The sequence below is a fragment of the Acinonyx jubatus genome, chromosome C1, assembly GCF_027475565.1.
Source record: "Acinonyx jubatus isolate Ajub_Pintada_27869175 chromosome C1, VMU_Ajub_asm_v1.0, whole genome shotgun sequence".
Taxonomy (NCBI): Eukaryota; Metazoa; Chordata; class Mammalia; order Carnivora; family Felidae; genus Acinonyx; species Acinonyx jubatus.
In genome coordinates this window covers 183,238,548-183,259,801 of record NC_069381.1, presented here as the reverse complement: position 1 = coordinate 183,259,801, position 21,254 = coordinate 183,238,548, and the positions used below count along the sequence as shown (strand labels likewise).

The 21,254-nt window shown below is 41.3% G+C and overlaps 1 protein-coding gene across 10 annotated transcripts in view; it reads right to left on the bottom strand.

The window, feature by feature from the left end:
• The window catches only part of SPATS2L (spermatogenesis associated serine rich 2 like), a 165,486-nt gene that overhangs the window by 20,647 nt on the left and 123,585 nt on the right, over positions 1-21,254 (bottom strand). For 9 of the 10 annotated variants that reach the window (XM_053215532.1, XM_015077968.2, XM_027053810.2 and 6 more), the window contains 2 exons: positions 16,644-16,850; positions 15,160-15,295 (listed from right to left, as the gene is read on the bottom strand). In XM_053215532.1, coding sequence (XP_053071507.1) covers positions 15,160-15,295; positions 16,644-16,850 — 343 coding nt within the window. The remainder of the gene's footprint in view (positions 1-15,159; positions 15,296-16,643; positions 16,851-21,254) is intronic. The other variant, XM_053215535.1, reaches the window with a different exon arrangement.

The following is a 21,254-nucleotide window of genomic DNA, read 5'->3' as shown; positions in this document are numbered from 1 at the left end:
GGAGAGCTGATCATAACTGACACATCCTTAGTGCTTACTGTGTGGCAGGCACAACAAGTAGAGCACTAACACTTTACTGGAATGACCTTGTTTAAGCTTCATGAAATCCCAGAACGTATGAACTCCGTTCTCTTCTCACCACAGGGCCTTGGCACATGCCCTTCCGTCTTTTGGAAGACAACCCTCCTCTCCGACCCTGCCTTTCTTCACCTCATTAACTGTGAGTCTTCCTTCAGGTCTCCACTAAAATTATCACTTTTTCAGGGAAGCTCTGAGTTTAAAAAACTTCTACTTTATGGTCTTAGACAACTGTGGGTTGCTTGACAAGAAACTGCTCAATAGTAATAATAGCCAAATTATGGAAATAGCCCAGATGTCCATCGACTGATGAATGGATTAAGAGGATGTGGTGCGTGCGTGCACACACACACACACACACACACTGGCATATTACTCAGCCATTAAAAGAATCTTACCATTTGCAGTGATGTGGAGGGAGACAGAGGATTATGCTAAGCAAAATAAGAGAAAGCTAAACACCATATGCTTTCACTCATATGTGGAATTTAAGAAACAAAACAGATGAACACGGGGGGAAAGAAAAAAAAAAGAGGGAAGCAAACCATAAGAGACTTTTAACTATAGAGAACAAACCGAGAGTTACTGGAGGAAAGGTGGGTGGGGGGATGGGCATTAAGAAGGGCATTTGTTGTGCTGAGCACTGGGTATTGTATGTAAGCGATGAATCACTAAATTCTACTCCTGAAAGTCATATTACAGTATATGTTAACTAAATAGAATTTAAATAAAAACTTGAAACATTAAAAAAAGAGAAACTGCTCTATAGTGATAAATGGGAAGACAACATATTCATTTTTTTCCTGTGGGATAGCAATAATGAAACTTTTTAATTGGTATACTGTAGTGCTTGCATATAAATCATGTTTAAGCAAAAATTTATATAATTTTTGTCACTGATGGAATCTAATCATTTGAGACATAAGCTTATGAATAAAAGTGCAATGATAATCACCAAACCACACAGGGTTTGGCTCAGAATCAAAACAGGTAGTTGATGATTCTGTATGCAAATTCGGGTGGTAATAAATTATTGAAATTTGTGCTTTCCCCCACTAATCATCTGGTTTTGAACATTTTTGCTTTGGAACTGTAATCCTCTGTACTTGACAGAAATACAGAACTCTTCAGCCTTTCACTGACCACTAAAGGTTCTTTAAACGGTTGGATAAAGTCCTCTGGAGGGCACCAGACTTAAGACACATTGAACATGTTTTACATAAACTGAGCTCACATAAAACCTATGCTGACCTCACATGTTTCAGATGTGCCCTTTATCTTTCCAAAAACACATCTTCTCATTTTATCTAAACTGTCTGGATAGTAAAATTTTATTCTGTTGCCATAAAAAAGCTTTTATTATTAAAGCAATAAGGTGTAAGGAGGAGATTACCATGGCAAAGCCTTTATGGTTTATTATATAGTTAATCACAGAGATAAAGTGTCATTTTATAAAAATGTTTCCACTGTCTTGATTCTTTTCTGTAGAGGACTTATAATAACAATAATAAAAAGAATCAGAGAGGCACTTCAGCAAGAAGAGATTTATTATTTTCTGCTCTGTGAAAGGCTCTTCTCTAAATCCAGAGGCTAAGACACCGAGTGATGAAACGGCTTCCTTTGGAAGCTGGGTGCACCACGTTGAGTCCAGTGCTCTTCGTCAATAAAGATGCTGTGATGGGGAGGCAGCCACAGGACTGTCAGTGGCTGATAAGCTGGAGAGCAGAACCTGCTGGTGGGTATGGGGGAATGAAAGCAGGATCTCAAAGGGAATTTCAAGACATCAATCTGCAATGGCAGCCAGACTCCATGTTAAAGAGTTAAAACTAGACCACAGCTCATCGCCATGAGTTTGCCTCAGGGAGGCTGTGGTGAGAGAAACTGCCCAGACCATCTGATCCCTGACTATCTGGCTTCAGGACCTTCTTGTGGATGAAGTGCTTACCTCCTAAGCTGCCAAGCAGAATAAAGCGGGCGGAGCGGAGGGGCAGGATGAGAATCCTGCAGAAGAGCCTCCTGTCCCCCCCCCTCCCCCCCCCCCCCCCCCCCCCCCCGCCCAGTACAGAGAACGGGAATGTGGGAACTGCTGGAGGGAAAGAAGGTGATGTTTCAACCTTTCTGGCCTGTACCAAAGGGCATAAAGTGGGCAAATGAGTGATAAAGTCAGAAAGCCAGACTTTGTATATAAAGAATTTCTCTCTTTCACTGAAGAGAAAGAGTAATGTAAAATCACCCTCCCCCCCGCCACTGTGGGCTGTGCCCCTTCCTACTGCATCAGGAGTAGGAACTGTGAATGCCCAGAGGAATGCCAGCTGAGCTCCCGGCAGCCTCATAGTGCCTGGTGGCTGCCACGTGGGCCTTCAGCTGCGGAGCTAGCGCTGATGGAAGAGGCTGCCTGTCCTGCCCGTGACTTCCCCTCTCCTGGGTCAGAGGACTGTGCCCACCAGGTGCCACCTTTATTAAACATTTAAGGTGCGCTACACTGTTACCATGGGTACCATTTCCAGTCCAACTCCCCAAGTACTAGCAGGAATTCTTGGACCCAGGGTTTCAGCTCACCCATTTCTCAACTATTGCTGTTGTCAACAGAGCTCCTGTCCTGGCTTGGTAGCCACAAATGCCGTGAGACTATGTGTGGCTTCCTAGGGTCGGAGGACTGGCACCTCTACCACTTACAACAGGTGCCTGCAAACAGCACCCATGACCTTGTATGCTGCCAACTCCCTGTTCCTCCTCTGTTCTGATTCCTGAAGGGTAGCAGAGTATGCCCCCCACCCCCAAATATGGCACTTTGATGTACTGATGATTGTGAGCTGCAGGCACTTGAAAAACAGCCGGTGCAGGGAGATGTTGTCTCTGAACTCCCCTCATCTGCCTGAAGGCGGAGCCTCCAAAGGAACTCAGTTGTCATAAATCCCCTCCTGGGGAGTTTTGCCAACCAGGTAAGATTGCTGACTCCTGTCTCGGGAGAGAAGCCTAGAAGTCAACACCACACTCAGACACACTTTGTCACAAATGATCATACCTTCCATCTGTTCTTCTAAGGGCCCACTCATCTTTTCTAAGAATCACTTACTCTCCCCTGAAAGGCCTATATCCCCCTCTCCCCTTTCCCTGTTAGCATGGTATTTAGTTCTGAATTCTAAGCCACCGTGGGAGCTCCTTGCTTCCTCCTGGGTATCTCCTCTGTATACATGAGGTGCACATGTTAACAAACTTGTTTGTTTTTCTCTTATTAATCTTTTATTACAGGGGTCTTGGCCGAGAACAAAAAGAGTAGAGGGAAGATTATGTTTCCTGCCCTATATCCCCATCTTGTCCCCTCTCCTGTGCCCTGGAGGCTGGTCACTGGTATCATCACTCACCCAGTTTCTGTAACTCCTTTTCCTTCTCTTCCCACGTGATCACGTCCTCTAAAGTCTACCCCAGAAATGTCTCCCCCACCCTACTCCTTGCCCACTGTGGCCGCTTACACTCCAGGTTCAGTACTAAGTAGTTGGTTATGTTGCATTCTTTAGTTGTACAGGGATCCTGGGGTCTGTCACATTCTACTCGGTACCTTTTTACGTTTAGATTTTACAACAAGTGGCATTCTTTTTGAAAACTGGGATTCTTCTTTTCTGAATGCAGCCATGGTGACAAACTGATCTTTCTAAAGACTTCCTGAATCCCACACTTTTATTTGGCAAACATAACAAAACCCAACATACATGTCTACAGCATGTAGAGTAAGCTGAGACAGCCCTCTGGAAAGCTGCTTAGTCATTGGGACTATCAGGGAAATAAAGCAGCGCATGGTGCCTCTGAGCATGAATCACACTTAAAATATAAAGCAGTTAAAATCCCTCTGGCTGTCAATGAATGCAGTAACTGCACTCAGTTTGCCAATCAGGCTGAACTCATTTTAGTTCTGTTTCTTTTATCAGAGGTAATATTATCTGTTAATGTTAATATCTCTTAGTTTTGTATTTTATATTGGGATCCTACAATGATTTAAATCACAGTCAATGAATATTTCATCACACTGTGTGAGGTGCACTTGTGGAATGAGACACGTGCAGATTTTAGCATAAGGAATGACTTCTAATACTTATAAAATCCAGGGTTCCTCAAAAAGCAAATAGCTAATTGGAAAAAAAAACACAGGGATTCTTTTTCTTCTCGGAATTTTAAAAATGATATCAGAGTTGCAAAATCCTATAAATTGTACAAATTCTGCAATACCCCACGTTCAGCTGAAAAATCTACACTCCTTATATACCTCCATTTAGAATTTTACATATGATTTCATTTAATAATATAATTTATCTTTACTAATTATTTCTTAAAAATTTTTAATGTTTATTTATGAGAGAGAGAGAGAGAGAGAGAGAGAGAGAGAGAGAGAGACAGAGGTGAGTGGTGGAGGGGAAGAGAGAGGGAGACAGAGCTGTCAGCACAGAGCCTGACGTGGGGCTTGAACTTACAAACCACGAAATCATGACTTAAGCTGCAGCTGGACACTTAACTGACTGAGCCACCCAGGCGCCCCCTTTTTATTTTTACATTTGTTTATTTTTGAGACACAGAGAGAGACAGAGCACAAGTGGGAGAGGGGCAGAGAAAGAAGGAGACACAGAATCCGAAGCAGGCTCCAGGCTCTGAGCTGTCAGCACAGAACCTGATGCGGGGCTCAAACTCACAAACCGTGAGATCACAACCTGAGCCAAAGTCGGATGCTTAACTGACTGAGCCACCCAGGCACCCCTTTAATATAATTTTTTAATGTTTATTTATTTTTGAGAGAGACATAGAGTGCAGGTGGAGGAGGGGCACAGAGAGAGGGAGACACAGAATCTGAAGCAGACCCCAGGCTCTGACCTGTCAGCACAGAGCCCAAAGTGTGGCTCGAACTCACGAACCGTGAGATCATGACCTGAGCTGAAGTCGGACGCTTAACCGACTGAGCCACCCAGGTGCGCTACCAGGCGCACCTTTGCTAATTATTTCTCAGTTTTGTTTCTTTCCCTGGGGATCACTATTCAGGGAAAGTAACTTAACTGTATTTCAGTTTCTATAGCTGTAAAAATTATCATTTAATCCCACCCCCTTATTAAAAAAAATGATACTAACTCTGGAACAAAAAGCAAACTTTTATCTGTGGATGTTAACTGTCTTATAGCACAAGGGTGCCATTTAAGGAACAGAGTTAACATTCTTCACATTTTAATTTCATTTTACATGCTCATTTAAAAAGCTGGAAAATATAGAAAGCAGGATAAAATAAAACACATTTCAAAATAAAACAAAATGAGGCAAAATATCTCTTCGTTTCATACCCAAAATAGAGTCAACCACTCAGAACACTGTTGCATTTCTTTCCAATCTTGGGGGTTGGGAGGGGAGGCATCTATGCAGAAGCCATCAGTGTTGCTGAACACAACTAAGAGGAACAGAAACTGGAAGAGACTGATATGGCACAAGGAGTCACAGCAATGCTGGCCCACATCCAGCCCAAGGCCCCAGCCTGGTGGAGATGGCTCCTGGCCTCCCGATGGGCTCTTGCGTGAGAAGGGGACCTGGGCACCTGATGCTCTTCACTGCCCAGCACCTCCAACCTCACATGCCAGCACCTGCCGTGGTTTTCTGGCTTTCCAAGTGGGGGTAACAAATGAAATGTTAAGCTTCATATACTTTACTCTTCATTTTAGAAAGTAGACTTTCCTCATTTCTAGTATACAGATTAAACAGTGGCATACATATGTGACTTACAAATAAGTTTTCTGGTTCGAGAGGGATATGCTCATAGTTCATTTATTAATGGAATGAGACTCAGGGAATGTGCTCCTCCCAGAGAGTGCACTGGGGTCTCTCATGCTTGTGGTTCCTTGTGTTGTTTCTTCTGCATGGAATCCTCTCTCCCTTCTCAGTCTGGCAAATTCCTAGCCTTACTTCAAGTGCCAGCTCCAGCATTACCTCTGTGGTGGACCCTTTCCCTGCCAGCCAGAAACCCTACCCCATGCATGCTTCCCAACAGTTTTTGCCACACTGCATCACACAGCTTGCTTCTGTACACTCTCATTAGACTTTGGACCTTTTTTGTAAAGACATCATCTTCTATCCCTCAGTATTACTAGCAGTGTTTCTTCAAGTGTGGTCCTGAGACCAGGTACACTGGCACCCACTGCACTCATTAGATGCAGATGCCTGGGCTCCACCTGCACCCACAGAAGCAGAGCCGCTAGGAATGGGGCCCAGGTGCCCCCTGTGCGTTCCAAAGTTTGAGAAACACCAGCTTGCGACACATTCATCTCCCTACTGGATGGGTGAATGAAGAAAGGGGAAGAGAAAGCAGAGAGAAGGCAGGGCAAGGTGTGAAAGGGGGAACGAGGGTTGATCTGGTGGCCATTCAGAATCAGGGGTCAAAAGGCTTTTGCCTTACTTCTCTCTTCATCAAGCAATGAACAGTAAAAACTTGTGTTGAGATATCCATATCTCATAGCTGGGATCCACTGCATGCTAAACAGAAAAGTGGAGAAGGACCACTTTTTCCCATCGTCTTGGTACAGAGAGAAATAAATTTACTAAATGCTTATCTGGAAGGGAAGAGAACCAACCTATATGGGTCAGGCTACAGATTTACCAGAATAATCTGAGAAATGCATACATTGTACATGAATCTTGTACACGAATCTTCATAAAACCTCTAGATAGTGACAGTAGTACCCCATTTTGTAGCTGAGTAGAAGTTAAGAAACTCAACCATCTTCAGGGTTAGAATATGTGGAGATGAGATTAAAATGCTATTTTAACTCTATACTCCATGCCTCCTAATTACGTGGTTAATAAACCTTGGAAAATGTGACTTTTGTTATAATATGGCTTACTAAGAACCAAAAGTTTACAGTCACTGAAAGAACAATGTAACTGACATATAAGCAATTCTGTTACATGACTTCAAGCACAGCCTGTTCTGTGATTTCTTGCTGTCCTAGGTGACAAATTGCCCAGAATGATTCCTTAGTCTCACCCTCAGAGATTATAGTCTTATTCTATATCCGTGTAATAAACAGAAATAAGTTCTAAGATCCATTCTGAAGTTGTGATCTAGGATATCCCACTTTGAAAACTATACTGTATTTTATATTTATACTAATATATATGAACAAATTTGTCTTATTTTCCTAGTGAAAATAGATGATACTATAGAGTGAAACACACACACACACACACACACACACACACACACACACACACACAACCACATACTTCCCATATGGGATTGTACAGAGAGAACAATTTGCTTAATTCCTTTTTCAATTTCTATTCTGTGGTGAAAACTAACCCCGTATTCGGGAGCACGTTTCTAGGTGGGTATGATTCGTAGCCTTCCTTTGCTGAAAAGATTCAGAAATCTTTTCAGATTTCAAGCTGAAATCTCAATCAAGTTCTTGTCCTCCAGCTCTTATTGTGGGTCTGTTATTTCACAGAGAAGGCTGCGGTGAAAGGGAAGCTGACCTCCACTGCCGAGTGTGTGACGAACATAACGAATGGAGGTAATCACACACGCAGCTCAGAAAGGCTATCAATACAGGGTGCTATTTATGCTGGTTTCCTGGGGACCATCCCCAACTGAAAAGGCCAGTCCGGTACTTTTTTTTAATTTATCAACCTGCTCTTCCTTCATGTCGACTGATTCACTCAGTCCTTGCAGTGGCCCTGGGGAAACATCTAATGTAGAGGAAAACCTCGGGGAGGAGAGAAAATAGGAAAAAAGAAGCTTTCACCTCCAAAGAGTGAGCTACACCTATTTAGAATGACACATATTCACAAACGAGGCAAGATTTGAAATACAGTGTACCACAGGGACTTGCCTTAGTCACAATGTCACAAGAACCTTGAGTTTCTCCGTGGTTTATGGTATTTACCCTTTTCACAATTTCAGAATGGATGCCGGAGCTTATTTCTGTTTATTGGACTGGTGCAGAGTAAGGAAAAGGAGTCATTCTGGGCAATTTGTCAGCTAGGACAGCAACAAAAACCATACATATGGCTCTCCTGAGGCATAAATATATTTATTAGCCTCTTCCATCATTGCCTCTTGATATCCTTTGCAGGTGTATGTTTATCTCCATACTGTGAGTTCTTTTAATATGCTGGCATAACATCGAATATTGGGTGTGGGGAGGAGGAACAGGCTTGTTTAATTTCCGTTGTATAGTTCTTTGTACAAGTCGCAAGCAGGTGGGCACTTAGAAAAATCATCTGATGAGAAGGAAAGAGATTAGTCAGAAAATCTTTGTTGGTATGGGTTTTGATCAATGGGAAGATTATATTTATTTCTAAAGCAGAAAGGACATAGAGACTTTTTTTTATTAAATTTCTTTAAAAAACCATAAAAAACACAACGCAGACTCCTGACTTTGTCTTCATTACACGTCTAAGGAGTTGGCAAAATCTAGCAATCATTTAACACATTGCTGGTATTTTAACAGGGAAGCAAAGTCTGTAAATCATTACATCACAATGGCTGAAAAGGTTCCCAACGTCAGCTCTCCTACAGGGAATCCTATTACAAACATCCCCTGTTGAATGGCCTGGAGAAAAGGACAACACGCTCTTCCAGAACTCTTGAGCTCCGCGGTGCAAGAGGAATGCGTACCACTTCAGCCATGGTTTTAAAATGGAGTCTCTACCCCTTATCCATGCTTACGTCAATATCTTCCATGTGACTGAACTCAAAAACCAAGTCTGCTTGTTGTCACAGCATCTGTTCTGTGGTACAGTTCTGATTCGAGAACCTGCCTCACCTAACACATATTTTTCCTACCCTCACTCATCAAGGTATACGTAGCGCCGGCCGCAACTTCCATGATTCTCCTAATTAAACAGTCACCAAGTGTTTGCTCAACCACAACTGCACCATAAGGCACAAAGAGACCTGTTTTCATTCAGCTTAAATAGCTCAAGGGCTGGCACACTTGAGGATGTCACTGGCATTACAGTAGCTGGACACAGGCCACGTATGCCCAGGAGCACCAAGTAATACTGCTGGCTGGCTGAAGCCAGAGAAAAATAATAATCCTTTAAACAGACACTTAATGAAACAATTCCCTACTGTATTTATCTTCATGTACCTCAGATCTTCATCCTAATCCTCGAGCTCCCCCACCCCCCACCCTGCGGTATTGGTTTTATTGCAAAATGAGAAAAAGACTCAGGTAGAGACAGAATGGCTAATGAAAGGGACTGCCTGTTGTTAGCTGCAACCTTTGGTTCTTAATTTTTCCATTCTCTCCTAAGGACTGAATTGAATTCTCTAATGCAAAATAGACAAAAAGCAAAGCCCTCAATTTTCTACACTTCAACATAATTGTTTTTTCTGGTCTTAAGGAAACAAAAATGTAATTTAACCTGTAAAATGTATAGTTAGAAAGCTTACATTTAAAATTTCCTTGAAAAGAAGAGGACACTATGGTTATGTTTTTTTGGGTATGGAAATGACTGGAAAGGAAATTTCCTCTCTCAGGTTTCCAGCAGTGGGTTAGGAGGCAACTGAGAGAGAGGCAGATAGATACTCAGAGGTGCAGCAAAGGGGAGGAACCCCGGTCCCTCCTTCAAGGAGCCACAACAGGGCCTGTAGAAGGACTGATGGACTCTTCCTCTCACTCTCCTCTTGCCTGGGCTTTCCCAGTGTTATTGATGTCTTGGGACAGAGAATTCTTTGTTATGGGTGCTGGGAGGGGAGGGCTGTTCTGTGCATTGTAGGATACTTAGGGGTATCCAGATGCCAGTAGCACTCCCTTCCTGCAGTTGTGACAGCCAAAATGATTTCCAGACGTGCCAACGGTCTCCTGGGGGGGCAAACACATCCAGCTGAGAATAGTGCGCTAGCCCCAGATGTACCACTCCCTCTGTATGACTCTCAACCAGTGGTTTTCAACCACAGAGGCACAGAAGAATCACCCGCAGTTCTTTAAAAAAAACAGCAACAGCCTATTCCAGAGTCCCCGTCAGACCAGTGGCATCCACATCTCTGGTGGTGGCACCTAGGCGAAGGGTGACCACAGTGCTCTCAGAGCTTTTAATTATAGTGTACACACATATACTTCGGTATGGAGAGAAGTAAATATTAATTTACAAGCATGATCTTTCAGTCAATGCTCGGTTATTCACAAAGAGAACGTCCTGGGGAAACCAGGCTCTTAGCATTAAATGGGAAGCCAGATATTGACCAAAAATCAGCTAAAAGTGTGGGGAGTGTGGTGGGGGGGGGGGGGGGATGGTGGGGACAACCAGCCCAGGACTGCTGGAGGAAAGAATCCTGCTACGTGTAAACCTTCAAGGGAAGAAAATTGGTCTTATTTGGACTCAAACTGAAGCAGTTCCAAGGTGGTATCTGCCAAGATTTTTACATTATTTGGGCACCCAAGGAGCAGAAAACTGGGAGTATACGGCACATTGTTGCATTGCTTGTTCTTAAAGTCTCCACTGGCAATTTCCCCTTCGGGAGCCCTTGGAAAAAGGACATGATGTTTCAAATGTCACAGTGATGCTATCTGGTCCATATGCGGGGCCGCCCAGCTGACCACCCTGTGGTCTATGTGTGGTCTTGCACGGCTACCAGCGAAGCTTCCACAGCAGATGAGAAGCCCCTTTGTGGAGTGGAATTTGAGGGATGATGGAAGCAGACACACTTAATCTCAGAATGGCTTTTTCTTCCGCCTGAAATTCTCACTTTTATAGGGTTATTCTTTCGGCTGACGGAGAAGAGTCTCAGGAGACTCTGGTTAACACTTGTGAGCATAAAAATATGTCACTGTGGGAAGGAGGACCCATGGTCATCAAAAGGATGAGCTTATCAGTGACACAATAGTGAGTTTCAACCGTTAATATGGAAAAAAGGAACGCGATACGGGGACCCCATTACAAGTTCATCTGGTAGCCAGTGGTGTGGGGAGGAGCCCCCGGCCTGTGAGGAGCTGCAGGAGGTTCACCTGTCTTTGCTGGGAGGGGGGACACTCACAGTGGAGAGAAAGCAGGCGAAGAAAGAGGAAGGCAAGGGCTGGGGGGCCAGGGCTGGAACTGGCCTACTCCAAATTCTGCTTAAGTACGACTTGGCGCCACTTCAGGAAAAAATAAACATGAGGTGTAAGAACACTGTACAGGAATCATGCTTTGATTTCCCTTTCCTGTATGGAAGCAAAGCAGCCTAAAAATATTGTCCCTTCCAGCCTCCATTCCCTATGGCCCTGTTACCCCATCCCCAGCACACGTTCTACCCTCTGGCTCATTACCATCTTCCATTTCCTTTTAGGAGTGCTTTTAATTAGATGTTAAATTGACAATAGCACCTAGCAATTTTTACAGCTCTATTCTGGAATACTTTCTCCCCCGGCATATGGCACAGCTATCAAGTATTATTCTCCTGCCTTGATGTTTTTTGAAGTTAATGTTTATTGTTCATTTTAAGCCTTCACCATCAACTTGGACACGCACACACACAAATTTGTGATGAGAAACTAGACTAGTTTGCACACAAACCAATTAAATCTGGCAGCTATGATTCCAAAGGACGAATATTTTCCAGTTGTGGTAGGGGGCCAATCATATAGAAAGGAAACCAGCTGTTTCATGTTAGTTCCTGATGTGACTTTTCATAGACACTCATGTTGCAAAATTTATTTTCTGTTAAGACAGTGTGGGATCACCGTGTCATCTTTGCTGCCCTCTCAAATCCCCGATTCTTTCTGGGAAAAGAGAATGATCCACATAATGGTCATTTAGCCCTATGTAACTGTGTCCTGGCCAAATGCCCACTTTGATATTATAATTTAGCTACTTAAAGGTTTTCTTCAATAACTGCACTGAAAAAGTATTCTTCACAGCCAGACTGGGAAGGACAAGCATTTGGTTCATCTCATTCTGATGTGTGCCCGCTGGGTACTGAGCACGTGCAAGCAGGTACTTTTTCCCAGTCCCCCAAAATCACCATTCCCATGAATCCCGGCAGGCTTTGGGGAATCCGATCAGGCAGGATTCATCTCCTGAAGCTGGGCAGCAAAGCGAATGTTCAGAATTTCTTACCTGAGAGTTTCTTTTTATTTCTAAACTACACACAATGCCTGCTGAATGCTTCGGTGAGAGCACTGGATGGCCCGGAGTAAGGACAAAAGGACCACAAGTGCGATGTCGCTGCGTACCAAGTGAGTTAACATCTGTCCCTGAACCAGCATTCATTTTGGAACTCTCTGGAAGACTTGTCCCACATTTTCCAAATCTGGATGTGCCTTACAATGCGATACTGAGGTTTACATGTGAACAGCACTGCATTCGCAAGTCTCTCTAATGCCTGGGGTCCATGATTTCACCACCAATAGGAAAGCTGCATTTTTTAAAACATGTAAGCTGCCTTCTTCAATTCTGTGATCCGCTATTTTTTTTTTTAAGAGTGCCAAAATCCCTAAAATTCATCCCTTTTTCCCCCTCAGAAAACAAAAGGGAGTTATTCAAGTAAATCACCATGTTGGCTGGGCTGCAGGCTAACTTGGAACAGAGGTAAAGTTTTTCCATTTGGTAGAAATGTATGTTAATGGCCTATTAAAAAGAATTACTTTTGTTTTATTTTTAAGTTAATATATATGTAATTATTTTGCGATCATTTTATTAAAGGTTAGATAACAAAACAAGTGCTGCTGTTTACTAATTTTGTAGCAACAGCATGTAAAAAAATGGTTAATCTATATTTGTTCGTCTTCAGTTTGGAGGAAATGTGCCATTTGTTAAGAGGTGACTTTTAAGCAGCAGTACTCCTTGGTAGAGCTCATTCAGGAGTGATCTTTACCCATCAGTTTAAAACAAAATGTGAATTACAAGCAGAGAAAAGATACACAACTTCTCTGGGTGCTGACTTTCCTGGCCCCACACTTTCAGATCTCGAGGAGTGAAACAGTCAAAAAGTCTGTTATAAATCTCGAGATGTCTCGTGACCCATGTGGTATTCATTTTACTAAGGAAATAAAAAAAAGTACTCAGAGCAGCTGGAGGAGAGAGGTAATTTGAGGTCACTGCTACACTTTGTCAATTAGTGTGAGTCACTCAGATGGAAGGTATCATACAGAGGCCTCAGAGGAAGAGTTTACTCTAAAATGCCACACAAAAGAGTAAGACAGAGTGGTCTTCTCTGAATAGTTAACTAATGCCTCCAGAGACTAGCAAACTACGACCCCCACAAGCCAAATCTGGCCCACTGCCTTTCGTGCCGTAACAGTAGAGCTGAGTAGTTGCACAGAGACTTTGCAGACTGTAAAGCTTTAGATATTTACTAGCTGGCCCTTTATAGATAAAGTTTGCTGACTCTGGCTCTAGAAAACAGGCCTGGAAGTTGAGTGCACTTATGTATATTAGGGTAATTTAAGGATAGATTTAAAAAAGTCATAGAACTGTAAAATTTAAAAACCAACCATCATAATAACACCTTTCATTTGTATAGCATCTTTATGTTCTCTAAGTACTTTCAAACATAATCTTGGAGTTTACTTTGAACAATTACTTGGTTTATTGTCTGATCAAACAGAGAAGAGTTCCACTAAGGTCGAGATGACGTGACTGGGTGGAGGGTAAGTGATTCCTCACTGAATGATAACCGAAGGAGATGGTTTTCTTTCAAGTTTCTGGTATCTTATGCACATGGGGATCTTATACATAGCAGATGGTTTAAAATTCAAGAATTTTAGATTGTGTTAAGCGTAATCCTTGGCTTTGCACAACTATAATCTGCTAAAAAGCACATCTATGTCAAAGAAAGGACTTGGAAAGGAAAACCATGCAGAAGATGTGACCAAATTCTAGAATCATGGGAGGCCAATGAGATACAGAGAACACATGTGAGCCTGGGCACTGCGGACATGTTTTTCTGTTTTTAGCACCCTGATTTTCCTCTGGGAACTCTCCAGTGATTTTTCAACTCTCAGTTCATAGGGTTCAGGTGGGGCTCACCCCACCACTAACTCTGTGGTAGGCACAGGACCCAGCCTAGCTAGTGGGAAGACCCTGTCCCTCTTGCCACAGTGACTAGTTTAGGGACAGAAGATTGACCCAACCCACCCAGTGCAAATTAGCCCTTGGATTTCTGTTGGAACACTAGAGACAAAGCTCTCTCTCAGATCACAGGAACTAAGGATTATGTAAGGTTGGAGCCGCTTGGGGTCATCTTTGCTACCACATGGAGAGATCATACCTAAGAATCAAGCCAAGGATAAGCAGAACCAGGAGACTGTAGGAGACACTGAGAGAGGAAAGGAGGGTGAGAAGGGGAAAGGGAGAAAGGTAGAGAGAAACTGAATTCTCATAACATAATTTGGGCTTAGAACCAAATTCACCTAAAAGAATCTTGTGGATTTCTCATGTACATCAGCCAAACAATTCTTTGTCATTAACTAGTGTGACTTGGGTTTCCATCACTTGAAACTGAAAAAGTCTTGACTGATACACTAAGAAGTTTTCCCACTTATAATAACTTAACCTTTACCAGGAGATATTTCATTGCAGCTGTGGACATGAGCAAACACAGATGGCTCAAAGAGATGCCTTCTTTCAGCGTCAGTTGCAGAGCAGGGCTGGGCAGGACCAAAGCCGCACCAGAGTACCATTTCTTAATTCCAGCCTTCAAGACACCCCAGAATGGGATTCTATCACTCAGCTTGCCTAAGATGTTTCTGAGTTTTGTTAAGGGAGTCTTTCTTATTTTATAATGATAAAGCTGGAAAATATTTGTTCTCAGTATCACTCATGATATTGGCCTCCCAGGGATTTGTCAAAAATATCGTTTGTTGAGGTTGTGTTCTACATCATTCATATACTTTGGGGCCAACTTCAGACTCCAATGAATTATGTGTATCAGGTTTCTTTTTATTCAAACACCTTCCCTTCATTTTTATTCCCAAGATATATGCCTCTGCCTATAGGACTTAAAAAAAATTCACTGAGGAGTTGTTCTGTGATGTTTATGCATTAAATAAACAATGTTTTCCATCAGATGCTTTTACCTGTAGGAACAGCTCAAGTGCCACAAGTTTATAGTTTCTAAGTCGAATTACTTACCAGTTGTGTAATTCAGCAAAGGCAGCTTTGATCTTCTTCACCGAACTATCCACTTCTTCCTTGATCATGACACGATATCTAGTTAGAGACACAGTGCAGCGTTGCAAATCCTTCACCGATTTCTCAATGTTTGGGCCTACAAGTAATGTCATGAAAAAAATGTTAAATTGTCTTTTTACTTGTGAGCTAAATAGCAACAGTGACAAAAGCAGCTAACTCACCCCACCCCCTAATAAGAGATTTATCTTTTGTTTCTCAATGAAAAAAAAAAGTTCTGTCAAGAAGATGTTTATATGTTTATAACCCAGAGTTTTAAAAATCCACAGTGGGGATATGTATGGCCCCTGAGACTGCTGTGATTTTACCAGTGGGTTCTGTGGGTGGGCCATTCTGGGCATACGTGTCTCCTCTGTGCTTTGGAAAGAGGCTCTGATCATCATGTTCTATCACGAACTGCAGTTTCTTAGAATCTGATATGTCTAAAGACCATTTGTGCTGCTGGCTCCCACCACTCTGTGTGGTTAGAAGCCAGCAGGGCTTTTGGATGAGGAAAATGACATGGAGATTGGGAGAGGTACAAATGAGCTAGAGAGAGGACGGAGCATTGGTGCCAGGTACGCTGGCTCTGGCCCATCAGTCCTGAGCCAGCCCTGTAATTAGAGCAACAGCACTGAAAGCTGCTCTGGAGGCGCCAATCTTGCCTGACTTCCTGAAACCGTCACCAAGGTATACAGATAGTACAGTGCGAATAGGCGGATTGTACTTATCCCAACAAGGCCATGTTTCTTAGAAGAAAGAAATCTCCCTCCAGAAAAGTAAGGAAGTATATCAAACCAAAGCCAAGGAAATCAGATACAACTAAGGCTGAATGAGAAGAATATTATTTAATCTGCTGGGAATCAGAAAGGAAGTGATTTATCCCCTTTCATTTTTAATGCCAGTTATGTATAAAGTATAGCAAAGCTCAAAAAATAATAAAAATATAGCGTGTCAGATATAAAACCCTCTTTCGGTGTTACATTGTCTGAAGGTTCTAACACAGAACTGAATTTACATGAAGAAGATCATCTAAAGAAGACATCATCAGCTTCTGGATTCATCTTCATTCAATGCAAGTTAAGAACATGTGTGTCTGGGAAACATTCAGCATTCAAGTTACTAAAAGAGCTCCTGCATTAACATTTGCTTCCTAAGACATTGGGGTAGAAAGTATTTGTGGTGCAAATTTATCCATGCCTACAAAGAGAAGAATGACCACAGAGAGGCAGAGAAAGGGGATGTAATTCCTCTTAAACACTCGAGACCTTTGATTTATATGGGAGGAATCACATCTACTTTTCAATCTATGTTGGTCACAGAAAGAAAGGCAATTTCATGTGCATCTCTCTTCACTAAGCAGCATCTTTTGGAAAGTTCTATCATTCTGGTACTTCTCTGTGTGTGTAAAATAGGTTGAATCATTTGTGCAAAAGAAATCACTTTACCTCTTTTCTTTGCCAACTCATCTGGCTTTATTTCAAGATGAGCTGCAGGGGTATTGGACTTAACAGGAGATGTTTTTGCCTTAGGCTTGCTTGGGTTACAAGGCTGCTCAGCTGACCACTGTAGGCCATCTGACCCCTCTGGTGTTCCATGTATAGGTTTGGGGTTCCCATCTAAGGACAGTTTCTGTTGCAGTGGTCTGTTGCCTTCTGTAAGAAAACACCAAATAATGACTGTGAAGTGATAAGCTAAAAACACTGATGAGAAAGTGATGGGGGGGGGGGGGTGCCAAGATTTTCATTTTGTTTACATGTTGGCAACAATGTCCTTCATTGCAAGCAGTGAGGAAACTGTTTTAATAGAATCTCTAGAAGATTTGAGGATGTACTAGAAAATAGAGCCTTGCACTTGGGAGTTGGTAGACCTGGGGTGGGTGTTTTGGCTCTGGTAATTACTTGCACGGTGACCCTGGGCCAAGCCACTTAACATCTCCGAGCCTTGGTTTCTTCACTCATAACAAAGGTTATTTATTAGCAGATGAGAAGATTTTTTTTTCCCCATTCAGTAAAGGTATAGGCATCTTTAAGTATGATTTCATATGGAGGCTATAAAAATGCAGCCCTCCTATCTCCAAGCGCTACATTAATGTCTTGTAGTATTTTATTCTGAATTAATGAAGGCAGAAGAGTGATTGGAGATAGGGCAAGAATGAAGTGACAACAGGTACTATAATCATTTCACTTAATTTATGGAGGGATTAAATTGGGAAACATCATAATATCTCAACTATATTTAAAATCTAGGGAGTCAAATTCTCTCTGGAGCTTTAATAGATGTAGCAATAAATTAGCAGCACATTGCTTTCAGCATCTTTTAAAGGTAGGTTTCTATTAGTTATTGCTGGAGTGAATTAAATGGCACCTTAGTGGCCTGAGAAGGAAATGTATCACCCTTAACATCTTACTCACAACCAGAGAAAGCTATGGGTGTAAAAAAAGGGAAGCCAGCATGTTTTGAAGGCTAGGTTCTTAGAGAAAGCTGAGTGTAGTAGAAAGAGTGCAGGTTTAGACCCAGGAGACCAATGTTCTGAGCTTCCCTATGTCCTGCATGAGCCTGTAGGAATGACTTCACTTTTCTGGCTGACTGTGGCTCACTTTCAAACAGCGCACAACGTCATCTCTATGAATCCCAGCCCCTTTCACCCTGCCTCACTTCTCTCTGCTCTCATGTTGCCTCTTAAAAACTTACTGCCTTGTATTTTAACACAAGGCTTATGTGTCTGCCCTTCATCCTTGCCTTGAGGAGGCTAGGACTCCCTTGAAGTCAAATACTGAAATTGGATTCATTTCTGAAGCCTAGTACTGTGTCTGGCTCAATAGCTATCTGTAAAATTGTGACTGAATTAAAGTACTCTTAAAATGATTTCATAGGAAAACAAAAACAAAGAACAAAGAACATTTTTCCTAACACTTGTCACAAACATTATAGAGACTGTACTCAGAAAGTGCAAAAGAATATGATCTGGGTCTTAGTCAATTTGATTTTAGACATTAGCCTATTTAAGACAAGTGTAAATTTGACTTTACTTGAATCCATCATTCATAATCTATATATCAAGAAAGCACAGCATACATTTTATGGTCTAAATGATGAATACTCTTTAAAGGTAAATTACATTACACAATGAAATGTTCAGCAAAGGCAGTGAACAAGTTAAATACTGAAAACACCATTTCCTCCAGCAATGATTTAAATGGTAAACAGATTTAAATGGTACTTAATGGTAGTAAACAGATTTAAACAGATTTAAATGGTAGTATACAATTTTATCTTTATGTATACTAAAGGAGAACTTCTGTATAGGGCAGTGGTTGTCAAGATTTAGTGTGTGTGAGTTCTCCCTCAGTGCTTGTTACAAATGCAAATTCCTGGACAACACATCCAGGGATTCTGATTCAACAGTGGGCCCATGATTCTACTTGCCAGGTGATTCTGTTGGGGTGAAGGTGGATGGCACCACCCACCTGGAGAAACTCTACTGGAAAAGATGGAAAACTAATTTTTTGATGAGTCTGTAAATGTTTTGTTAAAATTGTGATAAAGGACAGGCTGGCTCCAATTCATTCCCTCTCTAAATCATAGAGAAGATTCAGCCTTGGTGAAATAGTATAAATTGAGAATCTAAAATATAGCTTATTGTGCATAGTGTAGTAAATTAGTCTTATTCTTGAAAATAAGGGGATTTGTATTATAGCGTAATGGAAATACTGACCTTAGAATGAAGGGAAAAAAATTATTCTGTTGGATGCTTTAGAATTTTAAATGGAAGGCAAGCATGCAAATGAGCATGAGTTCAGTGACCTAGAGCTGAAAATATTTTGTTTGTGTCTCAGAGAACTGGTATGTGGGCTACTGCTTCGTTTCATCATTCATGCAACAAATACCCATTGAGAAATCTGAGTAGCAGGTTTTTTTTAGGGTCCTGAAAAGCTGTCTCATTATTGGTGGAAATCACTGAACACTGGGAAGATCTGAAATTCTCAAAGATGACTTGGATATATTTGCACGTTGGCTGTACAGATCTGTCTCCAAATATAGTAAAGCTCTGGGGCTCTTTCACATAAAAGCTGGTGGTGAGTTACTCAGCTATAACAGAATTAGGTTCATCTTAACCACGAATCCTGACATTTCTAGCAACAGAATAATGGGGGTTCTTTCCCTCTAACATTATGGCCAGAAGTACCATCGGTTCTTTATCTTTCTGGAATCTACTTGTAAACTTCACCAGCCTGTAGCTTACCAAGAGTTGATTCCTATCCCTGTCCAACAAGGTAGTCACTAGCTATATGTGGTTACTGAACACTTGAAATGTGGCTTGCCTAAATTGAGATGTGCTGAATTAAAAATATTTCTTGGATAATTTAAAAAATATTGACCATGTCAAAATAGTAACATTTTGTGTATATTAAATTACATAAAATATATTACCCAATCTAATTTACCAGTTTCTTTTTACTTTTTTAATGTGGCTGCTAGAAATTTAAAAATTACATCTGTAGCTCACATTATATTTCTACTGAGGAGCATTAATCTAAATCAGAAGGAGCGTGAGATTATTGGTCTAAAATCTGCAATCACTATTAATTCTACGCTAAGAGAGTATTGATTTTAGTGAAACCTTAAAATATCCTCTGCAATTTCTACATGAGATAAGTGGTGATAGAGTGATATATGTCTAGTTCATCACTACATGCTTGGTGCATAGTAGGTACCATGATGAATACTGAAAAAATGAATGAATGAATCAGCATTACTTTGGTACTTTCCATGCCTGGGACCCTTCTAGTTAGAGGGAGCCTAGTTTGATATGTGTCCCTGGCTGTGACTTTATCCAATATTCATCAAATACTTGAACCCAAGTAGTTACATCTTAGAAAGAAACGTTATCTCTGGAAACACCCAATCTGCCCAGATTTCAATAAATATTATATACAATTTAATTTTTATATATTTTAGTTTAATCTTAAGAATGGCTCTTAGAAGCTTTAATATTTTTGAATTTAACTATCACCTGAGCCTTCCCTTTGTTAAAGATATTTATCAAATCCTAACACCCATGGTGTATATCTTCCTGAGTATCATTCTGGTTTCTGATTCAATCTAACTCAACAGACATATATGGAGGGCCCACTACGTGCTAGCACTGGCTTATTCATAGGAGATAAATGAGACACAGTCTCTCTGCCTTTAACAACTAATATGTAAAATGTGAAAATGTAGCCTAAGACCATAGCATAGTAAACCTGAGTTCACCTTTCCCCACTGAATTATGTTGGTACCTTTGCTGAAAATTAATTGACTATATATGTGTAGTCTATTTTTGGACCACATTCTATTCCATGGATGTAGTTGTCTATACTTACCCCTCACACCACATTTCCTGTTTACTGTAGCTATATAACGAGTCTTAATATCAGGTCATATATGCCCTCCAACTTTGCTCTTCTTTTTCAAGATTGTTTTGGCTATCTTAGGACCTTTGCTTTTCAATGCAGATTTAAGAATCAGCTTATTTCAGGGCACGTGGGTGGCTCAGTTAAGCTTCTGGCTCTTGATTTCAGGTCATGAACTCATAGTTTGTGGGCTCAAGTCCTGCATTGGTCTCCATGCTGACAGCGTGGAACCTGCTTGGGATTCTCTCTCTCTTTCTCTCTCTGCCCCTCCCCTGCTTGAGCTCTCTCTCTCTCTCTCAAAATAAATAAACTTAAAAAGAATCAGCTTACTTCTACAAAAACAATCAGTATCTTTCTACAAGAAATTGGATGGGATTTTGATTGGGCTTGAGTTGAATCTACAAATCAATTTGTAGATAATCAGTATCTTAACAATATTGCATCTTTTGATCTTTTAACATGATACATCATACCATTTATTTAGCTTTTCTTTAACTGGTCTCAGCATTGTTTTTCAGTTTTTAGTGTCTTGAGCAACTTTAGTTAAATTTATTCGTAGGTATTTTATGTATCTTAGGTTATTGTATAGTATTTTTAAAAATTTCATTTCCCAATTGTTGGCTGCTAGAATGCAAAAATACAACTGAGTTTTTATACATT